We start from the raw sequence: 17,058 nt of genomic DNA on the forward strand, positions 1-17,058 counted from the left end.
TTTTTTTTTTTCCTTTTAAGAGTGAACTTTTTAATTGTTGCCCCGGTGCTGTTTTTTTTTTTTTTTTTTTTTCCTTTTAAGAGTGAACTTTTTAATTGTTGCCCCGGTGCTGTTTTTTTTTTTTTTTTTTTTTTTTTTTTTTGCTACCTTTTCTAAATTTGGGTTGAGCAGAACTGAGCAATGAGCTGCTACAAAGTGCATCAGTTCCCAGCAGATCCCAGCAGAAGTTGCTGTAGCAGTCTGAAGTTGCCACAAGCCAGATATTTCCGTCTCTGTAATTCATCTCTGTGCTTGTCGTCCTCCTCCTCCCATTGAATGGCTGTGGTTTGTGGTGGGAAAATATCCCCAGTTCTTCAGCGTCCCCATATATGTGTGTGTGTGTGTGTGTGTGTGTGTGTGTGTGTGTGTGTGTGTGTGTGTGTGTGTGTGTGTAAATTGCCCGTAGTGTTGTATTTTTGGGTGTTGGTGGTTGTCAAACCCCGGCACTCTGTTGGCACCAGCACTTCTGAAGCCGTCTGTTCTGTTTTCTCACAACGAGAAAACAAAGATGCCAAGTTCAGATTTTAAAAAAACAAACATAAGCAACTCAAGTTGACAAGATTTTTAACCTCAGAAATGCATCGTAAATATGTTTATTGTGAACGTGTTGCAGTTTTCATGAAGTGTGCACGTTTTTTGGGCCGTCTGCGAATAATAAATCTGAATAGCTTCGCTAGCCAACGTGAACAGACCACACAGCAGTGAAAACAAAGGCGGCCCTCCTGCGGTGTGGTGACTGAAAACTTTCCGCGCACAAAAACGAGAGCGGCTGTCGTGTGATTAACATTAAATAAGATTCTCTTCTCCTCCAGACGTGGCTGGCTTTGGCCAGCGCATTTTTAATTTCCTGCAGAGCCTCTTATTATGTCAGTGACAGTCCGCTCACTAACCCCATGTTTTGCTTGTTTTGTGCAGACAGGAAACCAGCACATTTACCAGCCTGTTGGCAAATCAGGTAACGGGAACGCTTCTTTAATTCACCTAACCACTATTGTTCAGCTCTCTTGTCTCACCTCCAACAGTGTGTAGCCTCTGATATACAGCTTTTGCCATTCCTCCCTTTTCCTATTCTGGTCCTGCACAGAAATGACACAGGGTGGCTCAATACAAGTGGATACCACAGCTTATGTTTTACTTGTAGAAATCTTTGAAAACTATTTATTATTTCTCCACCACTTCACAGTTATAAACTGCTTTGTATTGTCCATCACATCAAAACGTAACATGTTGATGTTTGTTGTTGTGAAATGACATATTGCAGTAAGGGTTTGAGGGTCTGAATACTTTTGCACGACTCTGCGTTATCACACAGTTTTGTAACTTCAGTAGCACAGATCTGAAAGCTTTGCTTCAAAATAGTTTCACAGCAGAGTGATAATTCCCCTTTTTTTGTCACCACATGTAGATTTGTCCTTAAACTTCTGAGTAACTTTATTTTGTTTTGGTGGGTTTTTTTTTGTTTTTTTTTTTTTTTTTTTTGTTTTTTTTTGCAGACCATGTGGTTCCCCCCAAAAAACCTCCTCGACCGGGGGCCCAGAGCCAAGTGGGTAGTCTGGCTTGTCTAAACACTGTAGACAGCTACAACGATGGTGTCAAGGTGCAGAAATAATAACCATAAGAGCATGCGATCTCTACTCTTGTATGACTGCAGCAGCATGCACATATGCAAGATTTAAATATACACATTGCATGTTTTTAATGCTGAAAACTGTTAATATTTTCCTTTTTTTTTATCTTATTATCTTTGGCTGCTCCGTCTCTCCCTTCCTTCTCCTCCTTACTGTTGACCCCTAGCCCTGGCGGGTAAGCTGCACACTGTCTGTGTTTACTGTACATCTCGTCTCACTTCTCTCACATTCTGTACTATTAACTAATAACACGTGCATTCCATTACTTGCTGTGTGTGTGTGTGTGTGTAGTGTAGTCGAGTTTTAGTTGTTTTCCCTCCAAACTAACTTTCACTTTTGTGGATTTAACCTAACAAACCTCTGGTTTAAAACACTTCTGTAAGAAATTTACTTTCGCTGACAAAAATCTCATTTTTCTTTGTCTTTGGAACCTTTTTAGTTGCCAATTAATATTAGTTTTTTTCTTGTTTTATTGGATGAGTCAGAAAGGTTGGCAGTTTGACCCAAACTACTTCCACTTTTTACCCATTTAAAAAAAAAAAATTAATGCCCACTTATTGAACCATTACATTTTAGTTTGTCTCTTGGTTGTTTCATATTTTGATTAGTTCTTGTGCTTCACGAAGATTACGATTGCTATTCATATTAGCTATCGTGGTATTACTGAGTATTTGCTTGAAGCAAATAATTTATCTTTTTTTTGTGACAAGGCTGCATTTCCTCACAGCAGACTGTCAATAACAAAAAAGACTTTAAACATTCAGTTGTAAAACACTGAAAACACATTTATGAAGAGCGAAAAAACAGTCTGACAAAATAATGTGAAACAAATGCAAGAGCTGCAATACGAGTGTCTGCACTGACACAGTGTGACTCGGTATGAAACGTATGGAAATAACGTCTCCATTTTTATTAAATGCTTGTATTAGCAGGTTGCCAAATACAATAGATGAACTGCATTATCAGCGCATTGGAATAAGTTTTTAAGACTGTAGATTTGGTTCATCATACAGACCTGATGTGACAGCGCCATCTAGTGGCAGAGACAGGGAGCTGTGTATAAAAACATTCAGTATATCTCCTTTAAAATCCTTCTGCATCTCAAACTTGCTTTTAAGTTTAGCAGACAGAGACTGTATGTCCTAGATGGCAAAGTTTGATAACTGTGAATAAATTTCACATTGATTAATTGACATGCTTTAACTTTGATTTTAACATGTTACCCTGCATTACATTAGTTTTTGACTTACTAACTAAATGCATCTTCAAACTACAAAGGCAGTTTCACTGCCTGTTTGGTTTTTAGAAAACTTTAAATTCAGGTTCAACTGTGGTTCGTAAAGTGAGTCTAAAATGCCAGACTAAGCACTAAGATTGCTTTGGAGTCGTTGCAAAAGGAAATAAAGGTACCGCTGTTCTCAAAATGCCCTTTAGTAAGAATCTCCATATATGATTCTCCACTCCTCCTTGACAGGCCTAGTGGTTCCACAAATATAACTGGGCACTGTTAGTCCAATAAAATCTGTGAAAATGTCATTCACAGTTTCTAAAACAGGTTCAGAGTTAATACTATGTATTAAAATATCCAGAACACTGTTTAAAAAGATCAGAAAGACATAAATAATTTGAAGCGTTTTAGTGTGTTTTTGTATAATTTCATTCCTCTTCTTCATATTTCATCTTTCAGTGAGGCGACCGCTCATTGTTTCGTTTGTTTTTTTTTTGTTTTTTACCTTGCTCTTGTTTAGCTGCAGCCTCAGGAGATAAGCCCACCCCCGACCGCCAATCTGGACCGCTCCAATGACAAAGTGTATGAGAACGTGACGGGATTGGTCAAAGCTGTGATTGAGATGTCGAGCAAGATTCAGCCGGCTCCTCCAGAGGAATACGTCCCGATGGTTAAGGTGACGGAGCCGCAACCCACCTGTTTCACTTTCTAATAGATTTCTGATTCACTTCCTCCATAAAAGCCCATTAGTTCCTACACATCTACATTTTGGTAAACCCTTCAATTAATGTTTTCAGTATAGCCCTAACGAGTCTTCAAATCTGTTTTCAGGATGTGGGCCTGGCCCTGAGGACGTTACTGGCCACAGTCGATGAGACTCTACCTCAACTTCCAGCCAGCACACACAGAGAGGTGGAAACGCCAGCTGCACTTTCACTGACAGACTGAAAACGTGACCTGCGTCAGACGGTTTAATGCTCTGTGCCTTTAACAGATCGAGATGGCCCAGAAGCTGTTGAACTCTGACCTGGCAGAGCTGATTGGAAAGATGAAGTTAGCCCAACAATATGTGATGACAAGGTAACGCCAGCATAGCATTAATTAATTGAAAGGAGAAGGAAACATCAAAACCGATTTCCTTTTGGCAGAGAAGTGCAGTGTGGATTCTTGGCACAGTTTATTGTCCTATTCTCTACAAGTTGCAGTACTTTAATGAGTTATTAAATTAATTCTATGAACTGTAGTGAAAATCTACATCGGGTTCAAACTTTTGTGGCAAATACTTTTGTTTTATGTAATTGAAGCTGGTGGTATGATTCTTCCCCTCTAGATGAAGAACAGCTGAAATCTGTCCAGAATTTCTGACTTTTATGCCGATGAGGCAACATTGCTTTTCTCCATGTAGACTAAATTATCTGGCAACACATTATCATTAATATTATCATGGATTTCCACCAATAAAAACTCTTTTTTCTTTGTTTTGTATTTCATCTTAGTCTCCAGCAAGACTACAAGAAGCAGATGCTGACAGCGGCTCACGCTCTCGCCGTCGACGCCAAGAACCTCTTGGACGTCATCGACCAGTCGCGGCTGAGGATGATGGCCCACTCCCGCCCTCACTAGCCCCCTCTACAGGAGACCGAGCGCCTCTATGGTTTCTGTTGGAGAACTGGAGACTCGTGGATACCTTGTGTGTGTCAGTCCTCAGAGCAAACGGCAGCGGTGGCAGCCGGAGTGGACAATGGCTGCACTCTGGTTCAATCACTTTCCTCAGTCCTACTTTAACCACTGTGACTTTATTTAACAAAAGATCAGAGCAGAAACACTTCCTGAATCAGAGACTTGGCTTCTCCCCTGGGAGAGAAGGTGACCCAAGTTGATTTTTAAGCTGGATGTGAAGGTTTATAAAAGCTTACAACGGTATCAAAACACTATCATGGGAGAGATTTTTAAGCTTGAGCTGCTGTCATCAGGGGGAAGGGCTGGTTGGACTGTGATTAATCTGAAACATATCTCTGTGAAACCAAACAGAGGGAGTGGACTTCAGCCAGCAGCCGTCTGTGAGCGTTTTGTTGAAGTCAGTCGGAAGTTTTCAGCCTCGGTTTTGAACTTTCCAATCGGCGAAAACAGAAAGCTGGCAGATAAGACCTCAGAGATATTTTCTGCTCTGATTCGGTCCCAGATGTTGCTTTCTACGGACGTTTTCAACAAGAGAGAGACGGGGTTTGCTCTGGAACAGCAGCCTGCCGTCTTCTCCTGTGTTTCCTCTGTCTCACCAGCTTTTATTTATAAACTCAAATTACAGAGGAGACAGAGGGAGGAACAGGAATTCACCATTCAGGACTTTCTGGAGAAACGGCACACTGTCCTCTTCCTTCGCCTCTGTTTGACTGACTCTTTGCTTCTCACCGGTCTTCCTCCGCTCATCTCTGAGCTGGTTTTAAAGACTCCAAATGTGAAGAATTCAAACCTGTCTGGGTGACACGCCACCACTTCCAGGACACTGTCAGCTTCCCTGTTTATTCTATTCTATTCTTTCCTTTTCGTTGGCTGGCTGGCTCCATGGTTTTACATGTTGTTTTTGAAGCAGTGACGTTCTTCTTCCTGTAACTTCAATCCCAGGAAAGAGGGATGAGCAGAAACGGTGAAATAAGTTAGACTTAACCTATTTATGTAAGTAAGGCATCTACTCCTCTTTACTCCCTCCTGATATTTACTCCCACTACAGCTGTTCCTCACGGGAAAACCCGCGTAAACACCGTCGTGTTTCCGATCACCCTCTCAGCGGCACCAAACCTGCACTTTGCTGGGCCAAAACCAAACCAACACCCAGAACCTTTGTGAGTCCCTTGTTTCTGTCAGGTGCAACACTTTAAAAATGCCCCTCCTGGCAACGGTCTCACAGGTAAACAAATATAACCGCGAGAAAATGCGGACCGGAAACTTGTTGCGCTGATCACCTGCAGCGTGACGACAGGAAACATCTTGGCCACCGTACTGGTGTAGCATGATATACTGGTAAGGAGAAGAGCATATTTGCACAGCACCTAAAAGAAAAAAAAATAAACACTTGTTTTGATGGATTTAATCCAAATAAACTCAAATGTTCGTCTCATGTTCAACCAGCAATGAAAGGAGATCGAACATTTGAGTCCGACGTGGATTAAAATATTTCAGAACATACGCATATGGCAAAAGGAAAAAAAAAAAAAGAATCATCAGAAACTATTTTATCTCAGTGTTGTTGCGTAATTCTGCTCATGTTGGTATATTGTAAGCTATACTGGTGTGTATCACTGATGAATTGTACAGAACCCGTAATGGTAAACACTGGTTTTTATTTTGTCTTCTTGGCTGAATCTGCCATCTTGTTAAATAGGAGGGAAAATAAAATAATGTTGAGATGAAAACTGGTTGGATTTTGCTGTCAGTGGTCTGATTTTATTTTATTTTTTTTTATTTCATTCAGTTGCAACAATTAGTGTTTTTTTGCCACATTCCCATTTTAATGAATGTCTCTCATAAATAAGGAATGAAGGATGATCCACACTAATTTTACAGCTGTACTTGTAATAAATCTTAGAATATATACACATAAAATAAATCTTTATAGATTTACAGTATTTACATGATTTATTTATTTTTTTTTTTTTTTAGGCTGGCCTCAGTGCGTTAGCAGCAGCAAAACGCCTCCAGTTAGAAGCAGCAGCAGCGCCGCGTGTGAGTGAACAGAGTCCGCCGTGCTCCGGTTGCACATGTCGTAGCTGCAGCAGTTGACGGTGTTTCCGTTTCCGTCTGCGTCCACCGAGGCGGTGGAGGCCGCCCCCTTGCATGTGGAGCTGCTGGCGCACTGCTTCACGATGGCTTTCATGTTACCTGAACACAAATTTCACTTTATTTTACTGGGATTTTTTGTGATGGGTCAATGCAAAGTAGTAAGCAAAGTATGTTTTTTTGGTTTTATCTCCTTTTTTGTAATACTACAAAAACAAAAGTAATAGCAACTCACCACATTCAGAATATACCTAACAAAAATTGTCCAATTCAGTTCAAATATATCTCATTTAAACCCAGCTGTTCTGTGAATACCCTTAGAGATTTATTAGAAAAGATTAGTGAACTAAGGTCGTCATGAAGACCAATGAACACAACAGAAATGTAGAAGTTTAAAGCTGGGATGGTTTATAAAACAAACTTTGAAGACCTCACAAAGCTTTGTTTAGTTCATCTGAAGATGGAGAGATTGTGGCACAACTGTCAAGACCACTGAGATCAACCTAAACCGACCAGCTGGGCAAAACGGCCACATCTCGGGTGGGAAAATCCTCGATTATCGATGAGGCATTCACCCAGAAAATGTGCCTCAACCCAAAGTGGGGACATGGCAAATGGTAAGATCAAAACTTAACACCGCACATTACATCCAGGGGTCAAAATCAAGGGTTCCAGTTGAAATGTGGACCCATATAAGAATTTGTTGACGTCAAAGTCAAGCCCTACTTTAAATTTTTTTCAAAATGTGTTGAAATTTTAGGTCTGTGACGTGGTGGGGGACAGAAAGTTCAAAGGGTTTGACTAGTTTAGCGAGGCACTGTAAAGGTGTGTTTATTATTACCCAAAGTGTCCACGATGGTCATGCAGGTGTCGAGCGGCTGCTGACACTTCTGCCTGTTCTGGTTGCATTCTTCATTGGTGGTGGTGGAGCCGCACACGTAGCACTGCAGAGACGTTGCTGGACAGAAACCAGAGATAAAGCCAGATTAATGATGGAATAATATTCCAGGAATGGTGAAAAGCATCACAAGAAACAAAATGGAGATTTTCCATCCATCCATCCATTTTCTGGACACCCTTGTCCCTTAGTGGGGTCGGGAGGGGTGCTGGTGCCTATCTCCAGCTAACGTTCCGGGCGAGAGGCGGGGTACATCCTGGACAGGTCGCCAGTCTGTCGCAGGGCAACACAGAGACACACAACCATGCGCACACACACACTCACACCTAGGGCCAATTTTAGACAGACCAATTAACCTAACAGTCATGTTTTTTGGACTGTGGGAGGAAACCGGAGTACCCGGAGAAAACCCACGCATGCACAGGGAGAACATGCAAACTCCATGCAGAAAGACCGGGGCCGGGAGGAGATTTTCATTTATTTATTTATTTTTTTTTTTTTCATTTCATATCATTTCAGTATTCAACAAAAGGAAAGGGTAAAGTAATTCCCCACTTTTTCTGTCCTGTATCTGCAAATCTTGGTTTCTGTTTTCTAGATGAAAGTCTTCTTGACCCCAGGTTTGATATTTAAACAAGAAAGAAAGTTCCTTGAAAACATTGACAGCAATGCTGAAACTGGTGAGGCCAGCTGGTTTAATACGCAATTTCGGTTTTGTTTGTAGTCCTGCTCGCCTTGAGAGTTATCAGATTGAAGTATTGCTCTGAGCATTTAATCCTAATGTTTAAACAAAACTGTTTCAAACTGGAGTTATGTCCTCTTGAACAAGTGAGAAGTTAAATTCTGAATCTAATGACTGGACAATAAAGAATTGCATGTGAAGTTTGGACATTTCACATGCGATCCATTCACTGTGTCTAGTTTGACAGCTCTCCTCCCAGCTGTCAGACCTGATTATGTAAAAAGCTGTAAACAAATCCTGAGTCATCCTTCATTCCTTAATGCTTTGTTTCCAAGAAGTCAGTCTTGCCTCAAGTTATTTAAAGTGACTTTGTTCAATAGTTCCTCTGGTTTCCTCAAGGTCTTTCCAACTTTTTTCAATGGCTGAATTTATTTTTTTGTATCAATTTTCCACAGATGAACTTTATCTGCCTTTAAAAACAGCTTGGTTCTGTCCACAGCAGAATAAATTGATCAAAAGTTGCATCCTTAAGTAAAGACACATGAAGTAACACACTGTGGAATTCAATGTAGGCATTTTTCAGGTCTTAAAAAGCATGAAAAACATTAATAATGCTACATTACTTGAATTTACAGACTTTGTCCCACCTACATCCTGATTTCCATTATTCCTTCAGTTTTACTTTCATCCACCCAAAGTAAATGTGAACGGAAAATGCCACAAGCTCTTGAATAATGCACCAGTTCTGCTTTCCTCGTTTGCTAATAGCGGTTTTCAGTGTGGTTCACTGGAATGCTACAGCCTTGAATATGTTATTATAACACTTTGCAGGCTGATAGATGTCAGTGACTTTACTTCTGATGTTGTTGTTATTAGATTTCTGGGCATGATGTGCTTCTGTTTGAGGTATTTTAGCCTGTTTCAAGCTAGCTGCCAGCTAGTATGAAGCAGCTCCATGCTTTCCTATGTACTAATTCTAATTTAATTTTTTTAATTTAATACTAATTTCCTATGTATTAATTAGCCAATTAATGTAGCCAATTCGGTACATTAATTAGCCAATTAAAGTAGCTAGGAAAATTTTACCTAAAATTGTGGTTAATCACATGAAGTTACCAGGGCAGCAGTTATTCCTTTACAAAGAGTGGGCTTGATTTGCAGGGGTTTTTTTCTTTTTAATAAATGAATACTAATTTGAAAACTACACTTTCTTTTTTTTCTGTTTATCAGATATGGGAACAGGTTTGATCTGAAACAAGGAAGTGTGTGTGGCGGGGAAGCAAAAGCAGAACAAATGTATAAGAATATTTCAAATTACAAGAATATTTGAACACCTTGTTTTCTCATGACAGACATTGAACAGCATGTTGTGGAAAACTGACACCAGGAAAGATCCAAAATAAACTGTGAAGCTTAAGGCCTACCAAGGCAAAAACAATGACAGAAATGTCAGGTGAGATCATTTTGTTTTTTGTTTTTTTTTTTACTTTCAAATCACCAGATGAAGAGACTTTTCCTTAAATCAATCCAATCCAAGTAACAAATTATGGAAAGTCTCAGTAAAAAAAAGTCCAGAATGCTGGTAGCTACTCTATACCTGCATTCTACAGTAAGTTCTGTGCATCAAATGTTACAGTCGTCTTTGAGGATTATTTCTCATTCCTGCTCATGAACTACTCGTCTTAACCTATTTTCACTTTGTGCATAATGATTATTCAGAGACATACCTGGAGAGAAGAGGAAGAAGAGAATCACAAAACTAAGTAACATCTTCCGATGTTAAAGTTTGCAGTCTGCGGTCAAACGTGTTGTGTTCAGCTCCTTGTGTTTGTGTCGTTTCAGGTGTTTGCTTTAAAACAAGCAGCTGAAGCAGATCCTCCCACTCCAGCCACCATGGTGGCATCAAGCCAAAGGTTGCCTCATTGTGAAGGACATTCCTTGAAGTTGGTTGTGGTTTCATAGATACTTGCCTTTTATTCACCGGCTGCCAGTCACATATGGGGATTATTGTTGTCGTCTAACTTTAATTTCTGCAATTCAAGAACACCTAAGGGTAAATATTCAAATCAGAAGTGAAAACCTTTGGCATTATTTGACGGTAACTTTTCAATGACTTGAATTATTAAGCCATTGAGATTTAACAGCTCTTGTGATTATGTCGCCCTTTTAGCAGGCTCGTCTCTCATTCAGGTCTCCTGTTTATTTTCCAGATGAGCGGTTGCAGTCGCCGTACTGCAGACGTGTGCACAACACACTTTTCAAGAATTTACCAAGAAACGGTGTCCTGGAGCGGAGTGTCAAAGCGATGCCATGCAGATATTCATTTGTTTTACATGTAAACAAACCAAGAAACCAGTCGGACAATTTCCTGCCTTCCCACACAGACGTGCACATTCCCTCTCATTCTGTTCCATCCATCCATTACATAATCAGGCCCAGAGGTTCTTGTTCCTCTGTAACTTTTCCCCAAACTGAGGAAAACAACAAACAATTAAATTCAGCTAAAGCAAACAAGCTCAAACTTTAACATATTTTATTGGAATTTTACGTGACAATAACACAAATGCAAGTGCTTACTCATCAAGAAAGGAAACGATGACAAATGATACCTTGTTCTGTCTAAACTTTGAAGAGTCCAGAGTGGGTCAGTTTATGAGATTACTATTTAAAACCAAAGGTGATTGTTTCAATAATACTTGATGTGTTACAACACCACCACAGCAAAATTCAAGAACTCTACAGGAGGTGAACCGATGCCACTGATGGAGCTGGAGGGAAACAAAAGATAAAACCTCTCTACATGACTGTGTTCACTCTTTTCAGCAGTAAAATGGAAGTTTAACTAAAAAAACCAAAAGCATCAGCTCTGCAAATGCAGACGTGGAGAGCCAGAAGCAAAAACCGCAGGTCTCAGATCAGTCTGTCACCGCCAGGTGGAGGTTTCCTTTCTTGTTCCCGTCTCTGAGGTCGATCGGTCCCAGCTGAACGGAGATAGATGGGCCGCCTGCGGTGTTGTCCACTGGCTCTTCAACGTGTCCGCTTGTCCTTCTCATTCACTGCGTCTTCACTTTCTTGGAAACACTCTCTCTTCTTTTAGGAACTGAAGAGTAACGTCTGGTGAAAATGACACAGGCCAGCGGGAAATCATTACACAATAATCCATTCTCATGGAGTACAATTAAAAAATATATATCTTTCATCATATGTGGTTTTAGTTCCTGGTTCTTCCACAGTTTGCTCTCTGTGTTTGTGCTGAACCACGTCAGGGTTACCTTCGCTGGAAGAGGTACAGGAGGAAGAGGAGCTCGTCTCTGAAGCAGGACAGCTGATGCGAGGAGGTGAAAGGAACGGATGAGGAGAAGAAGGAAGCGCAGGCGCACAGATCTGAAATCAGTGTGTTCACCCCCTGGTGAGGAAAGCAGATTATTTATAGCTTTTGAAAAGTTGAATTTCAAAGGTGCATCATTCTGGCCTTTGTAGCCAGCATGTTTTAGTAATAGGAAATGAAGGAGGTGCTCACTCTGTACATCAACACTGCCCCCTGCAGGTGGCTCACAGACTTCAACTGTTAGACAGCCAAAAAAAAAAAAAAACATGTTAGTCTTCACTTTATTACAGTAATTTTACAGTACCTTGCTGAAGTATTCATACCTCTTGATTTTTTTTTCACTTTCTACAATGTTACGACCACAGACTTTGGTGTATTTTCCTGGAATTATTTCTGACAACCGCAACGAGAGCAAAGCATGCTCTTCGCTCTGGCCGGCTGAATACAAATCCATACTTTTAATAGTTATTTTTCCTTCTACTTATTAAGTTGAGGGTTTAGTCACATAAAACCCCAAGAAAACAAGTTTGAGGTTGTAAAGCGATAAGAAATTCAAGAAGTCTGAATTCTTATGCAAAGTGCTGCAAAACTTGCAGTTCTTTGCATAAATTGATTTAAATTGTGAATCATTTAGTCACAATTGTGCTGCATGATTTCTGCTAACGAGGAAATTGAAAATGCGACTTTGGTTGATTCTGGTTTATCAGACCTTGTCGTTGATGAAGAGCTGAGGAGCCATAGATAAGAAGCCAAGCGCATACACACCTGGGGGAAATACAGACACATAAGGTATGATCCTCACAACACATCCGATGCATAATACGACGTGCATCTAGAAAACATGTTAGACATAAAAATCTGACTTGGAGGAGCCAGTCTGTGGACAAACGTAAAGAAACTCACCAGTGACCAGGGTGTTGACCAGCCAGGAATAGTAGCTGTCAACATAACACCACAGTCAATACAATGAGCACTCATTGTTCCTCAGACTTGTACAACAAATGTAGTCTGTTTGCTAAAACAAACTTATCACCAATTTTCCAATTCAGATTTTAAAATCTGAATTGGAAAATTGGTAATAATTGGCAATAAGTTTGCTTCGTCGTTTGCTTCTAAATTTGCTTCGCCGCTGAACAAAAGAGCCCGAAGGAAAGAAATCTATGTGAGAGCTGGAATGACGCATGTTTTCTGATAAGAGGCCTCATGCTTATGAATCCAAGCAGACAGGTGAATCTCTGAATGAGCTCACTTCTTTTGGCATATGTAGCCCAGAGAGAAAATGGCTCCGCTGATGCACAGAGGATACACCAAGTAGGACAAGTATCTGGAGGCCTGCAGGGGAAATAGCACAAAGCACTGAAATCAAACAGAGCTTGAGGCACATCATTAACTCTGAGCTCAGAGAGACTATTTAAATCACCTGCATGTCGTACTCCACCGTCTTTCGCTCCTCTTCATCCAGCTTGTTTGTCTGCGATAAGATAAGAGAGGCGGCTTGGAGCTTTCAAAGGCTCAAAACATTTAAATGTGAAATATTACTTAGCTAAAACGGCACGCTTACATAAAACCGCCTGCTTAGCTGGATCTTAAACACTTTAAACACCTTCCACACCTGGTGGGATGAAGGATTATTGAGTTCAGGATGCTTTACTTTGATTTAGCCATTTTTAGTTTGAAGGAACCGGTCATGGCGAGTACCTCTACACACGCTCCCAGTCCGACAGGAAGGAGCACCAGCAGGCTGGTCTCCTCCAACAGGTGGAGGAAAATCAGCAAAGTGCCGAGACAGCGCCACAAAACTGGAAATGGAACAGAGGAAACGATGCAGTGGTTCAGTTACAGCCGATGTTTGGTCAGAGGAATGTTTCTAATATGGACAAGAAGACAAAAATGACCTGACTTCCTCGACATTCCCACCATGCTCTTCTTTTTCGCCCAGGAGCATACATCATTTTTCAGAGCCAGAAATTCACAAATGAGCTGCAAATTAGAAAGTTATTGCGGTTAATTAGAACAGGCATACTTTTGGCTGTTACATTTATTTAGAATATGTAAGAGTTAAAATACTAGTCCTCAGACGTATCTGTCAATGCCTTTCAAAAATATTTATTCCTCTGAAACATTTTCTCTTTTTGTCATATTTACTACCACACACCTTGATGTATTTTATTGGGATTTCATGCAGTAGGTCAAGAAAAAGTCAGAGAAATGTGAAGTTGAAGGAAAGTAAATATTTTTTCCAGTAATTCTCAACACTGTGATGTTGATTTGTAGAACAAGTCACAAGCAAACTAATCTGATGCTGAATACAAATGCCTGCCACACTTTTCAGATTTTGCTTAGTGAAAGATTTTGGAAATTTCTCGGCTTCTCAGTCACACACTACGTTGTGTTGGTCCATCATCTAAAATCACAGTAACAATAAAGCTGAGTTTACTGTAACGGGATTTAATTTGAACAAGCTCAAAGTGCATGAAGCATTCTATCAAAGGCATTCTTCTGCACTTATGTTGTGTGCTCTTACTTGTAGAGATGTGATGAGTGCAGTCAGCACTAGCAGGTAAAGGTTGGATCCTATCAAAGTCTCTTTAATCTCATCAATATTCTCCTCGGTGAAACCTGTCGAGAAATGCCGAGCAATTTATTACACATGAAATGATTTTCAGCTGCATCAACAGCCTCATTTCATATCTTAGGAAAACACGACGTGCACCCCGGCTCACCAAACTGTCGGAGGGAATAAACTATGTCATGCAGGTGGATCCAAAACCTGAACGTCCTCAGAGAGATTCCTTCATAGGACACAGTTAGAGGGAGCTGCACACTGCTGCTGTTGATCTCCTGAACATGAACAAGGGTGTGGAATCGGATCAAACACCAACATGTTTGATCCTATAAGAACCTGTGTGGGTCGCCGTCCTACCATGAGGTCTTTGACTCTGCAGCTGAGCTCATTGACCAGCAGCAGAGGCAGATACGTCGTCCGTCTGCCCTCCTGGGAACTGCGAGCAGAGAAGAGAAAGAAGGAAGGTTCTAAGAAAGTGTGAAAGACTCGAAATACTTTACATATGAGCTGAAAAAGTACTTGGGTTAGTATGTTCTATTTCTTCAACAACAAAAATTATTAGAGTTATGGATCTATGTCTTTGCTAATTCTAGGATTTCTGTATATTTCTGCGGACGTCTTGTTATTGGTTGTTAAGAATTAGCTTTAATGTTTCATTGCCTGTTCTTTCATCCCTGGTTGCCATTTTTTAATCAAATTGTTTCCCTAAAGTCCTTTACTTCACTTGTTCTTTTGCAGCTTAGCTTGTGAATTTTGTTTTGTTTCTCTAAACAACAAATACATTTTCATGTCACCTGTCTTTCTGGATGTTTGTGCCTAAATGAAATCTCGAAATACAGTTATGCTCCTTCCATCCAATAAATGATGGCTATGTGCTTCTTTAAGACCTATTGGCTTCCAGGGCTGAATGAAAACTCCAATGTTCATGATTTATTTATTAACAGGAGAAGCTTCATTTCTGATGCCCCGGTTTTTCCATCGCTGCAGTAACCAGCATGTGCGGCAGCAGTGAATCCTGCTCACTTACATCCTCATGTATCGTCGCACATCACTGGGAAGCCCCGCCTTGCTGAAGCTGAACTCCTCTGACATCACAGTGATGGACAGGTGCGGTCTCCAGTGCGACACAGGCCTTTGAGGTTCACGCTTCTGGTGGAAATACAAAGATATCTGATTTCTGGCAAAGCCACGGTGACATACGGTTGAACTGGGACACGGTATTGGACACCATCACCAGGAGGTACCTTCTGGCCTTTTGTGCGTGGAGGAGTGATGTATGTGGTGAGATGAGCAGCGTAGTGGACTTCTCTCCGGTCCTCCAGGGGTGAAATACCAGCTTTGTGAACATAAACAACTGCGTACAGAGAGCCATTATTCTGAGTCTCCTCTGGCAGAGAGACGCTCACCTGTCTGGAGAAACATTGAGACATCCTGCTGTTTGTGGGATATAGATCCTTTTTAAATAATAATTTAAAAAAAACATGATTTTGTATACAAAGTTCAAAAATGATGGGTTAACGTATTTACACCCCTTGAAAATTTTCATCTCTTGAGCTAGTGTCTTTCATTTTGATCTTATTTATATGATAGGAACTGAAAGAAAGTAGAATGTTTTTGTTTTTTCACTAAGAAAATCCTCTGTTCTGCAGTATGAATTTATAATGAGCCCCTTTTACTGTGATAACCCAAAATAAAAACCCAGTGTAACCAATGAGACTGACAGGCTGGCTGTTAAAAGGCTCAAAAAGGGGGTTCAATAAAAATATTAGCACAAAGCTGAAAAAATTTTAAGATTTTAATTTGTGCAAACTGTTGAAACCATGCATCCTTTTCCATTTCAGTTCACAAATATATACGACTTTGTGTTAGTTTATTTATTTACATACAATCCCAATAAAGGATACTGAAATGTGCGGTTTACAAAATATTGTAAAATATTATGTGGCTATGAAAGCTCTGTTGTGTCAAACCCACCTCTCAAACGTAGAGTGAGGGTCAAAGAGGTCAATTCTGAGAGCGAGGGTGAGTTGGCTGTTATCTGGCACAAGGCAGGTAAAGACACTCATCTGAATAAAAGGGCACATAGTGGGAAAAAATGTGATTTAAAACTAAACGAGAGCAAAAAATATAACTATCATGGGTGCTGAAGTCAGACTGATTATTCTACGGAGAAACATTTACCTGTACACAGTATAAATCAGACACTTTACACATTTTGTGATTCAAAGCTAAATTTAATCTATTATAGGTAGATAACATTTCTTAGTTGTTGTTTTTTTCAACTTAATTATATGTCTGATAAACATAGGAAGCTAAGTGTCTAATTTTCATGGAAAAGAGCTTTATGCAGAGAAATGTTACATAAGAAGATGAACAGTATTGTTTGTTGTGCTAAAAGAAATTGCTTGATTTTCATATATTTTCCATCATGATTTGATCAATTAAGAAGAAAAAAAAGCCTGTACTAACCTGCAGTCTGGGTTTGGCAGCCAGGTAGGAAGTAATGCAGGGCTCTCCCTTGCCTCCATAGCAGGGTTTGGTGTTAAGGAAGCCGTACAGCAGCCAGGCGGTGTGCAGCATATACACCACGAACACTCCCAGCAGCAGCTTAGCGACGGAGCTCCTCTTGCCTCCGCTGTCTGCAGGTTTGGAGTAACAGGATGGGAACATAGTGGAAACAATGGTATTTGACACCAAGAGAAAAAAGGGCGCAAAGTGTCACGGCGTCAAAAGACACAATCGGCACGACTTCCTCCCGACTCGCAGCATCCTTCCGGTCAGGTCTGCATCCAGCTGACCTGGGGATGCTGATGCTTCGCGCCTGCGCACACGCTCCTTTAACAATTCGAATTTGAGAGAAACGCTCGTAAATACACTAAATAAATTTGTCAATTTGATTCATGCGACATTTTTCC

The 17,058-nt window shown here is 40.5% G+C and overlaps 3 protein-coding genes and 1 long non-coding RNA gene across 18 annotated transcripts in view; 2 read left to right on the top strand and 2 right to left on the bottom strand.

Moving 5' to 3' along the window:
• Positions 1-6,093, top strand: part of LOC106960438 (focal adhesion kinase 1) — a 68,167-nt gene extending 62,074 nt beyond the window's left edge. For 12 of the 15 annotated variants that reach the window (XM_015053539.1, XM_015053540.1, XM_015053534.1 and 9 more), the window contains 7 exons: positions 955-994; positions 1,533-1,636; positions 1,834-1,842; positions 3,416-3,571; positions 3,727-3,807; positions 3,890-3,975; positions 4,392-6,093. In XM_015053539.1, coding sequence (XP_014909025.1) covers positions 955-994; positions 1,533-1,636; positions 1,834-1,842; positions 3,416-3,571; positions 3,727-3,807; positions 3,890-3,975; positions 4,392-4,518 — 603 coding nt within the window. In that variant the 3' untranslated portion in view covers positions 4,519-6,093. The remainder of the gene's footprint in view (positions 1-954; positions 995-1,532; positions 1,637-1,833; positions 1,843-3,415; positions 3,572-3,726; positions 3,808-3,889; positions 3,976-4,391) is intronic. The other 3 variants (XM_015053535.1, XM_015053547.1, XM_015053546.1) reach the window with 1 other exon arrangement.
• Positions 6,094-6,309: 216 nt separating this feature from the next.
• LOC106960441 (prostate stem cell antigen-like) lies at positions 6,310-10,234 on the bottom strand. The gene is made up of 3 exons (XM_015053550.1): positions 9,977-10,234; positions 7,511-7,627; positions 6,310-6,771 (listed from the first exon to the last, which is right to left on the bottom strand). The coding sequence occupies exons 1-3, from the start codon at positions 10,017-10,019 to the stop codon at positions 6,560-6,562; spliced, it is 372 nt and encodes a 123-aa protein (XP_014909036.1). The 5' UTR covers positions 10,020-10,234; the 3' UTR covers positions 6,310-6,559.
• LOC106960442 (uncharacterized) lies at positions 10,211-11,091 on the top strand. The gene is made up of 2 exons (XR_001427567.1): positions 10,211-10,302; positions 10,460-11,091. It is a non-coding gene; the product is annotated as an uncharacterized LOC106960442 (long non-coding RNA).
• LOC106960440 (cleft lip and palate transmembrane protein 1-like protein) lies at positions 10,766-16,954 on the bottom strand. The gene is made up of 17 exons (XM_015053549.1): positions 16,613-16,954; positions 16,118-16,209; positions 15,388-15,553; positions 15,171-15,292; positions 14,501-14,579; positions 14,301-14,418; positions 14,102-14,196; positions 13,473-13,557; positions 13,276-13,376; positions 13,139-13,189; positions 12,998-13,048; positions 12,827-12,909; positions 12,481-12,515; positions 12,287-12,342; positions 11,770-11,814; positions 11,522-11,655; positions 10,766-11,363 (listed from the first exon to the last, which is right to left on the bottom strand). The coding sequence occupies exons 1-17, from the start codon at positions 16,811-16,813 to the stop codon at positions 11,303-11,305; spliced, it is 1,575 nt and encodes a 524-aa protein (XP_014909035.1). The 5' UTR covers positions 16,814-16,954; the 3' UTR covers positions 10,766-11,302.
• Positions 16,955-17,058: the final 104 nt, after the last annotated feature.

The sequence above is a fragment of the Poecilia latipinna genome, unplaced genomic scaffold (assembly GCF_001443285.1).
Source record: "Poecilia latipinna isolate Pla-1442-1.1 unplaced genomic scaffold, P_latipinna-1.0 Scaffold1186, whole genome shotgun sequence".
In the NCBI taxonomy this organism is placed as follows: Eukaryota; Metazoa; Chordata; class Actinopteri; order Cyprinodontiformes; family Poeciliidae; genus Poecilia; species Poecilia latipinna.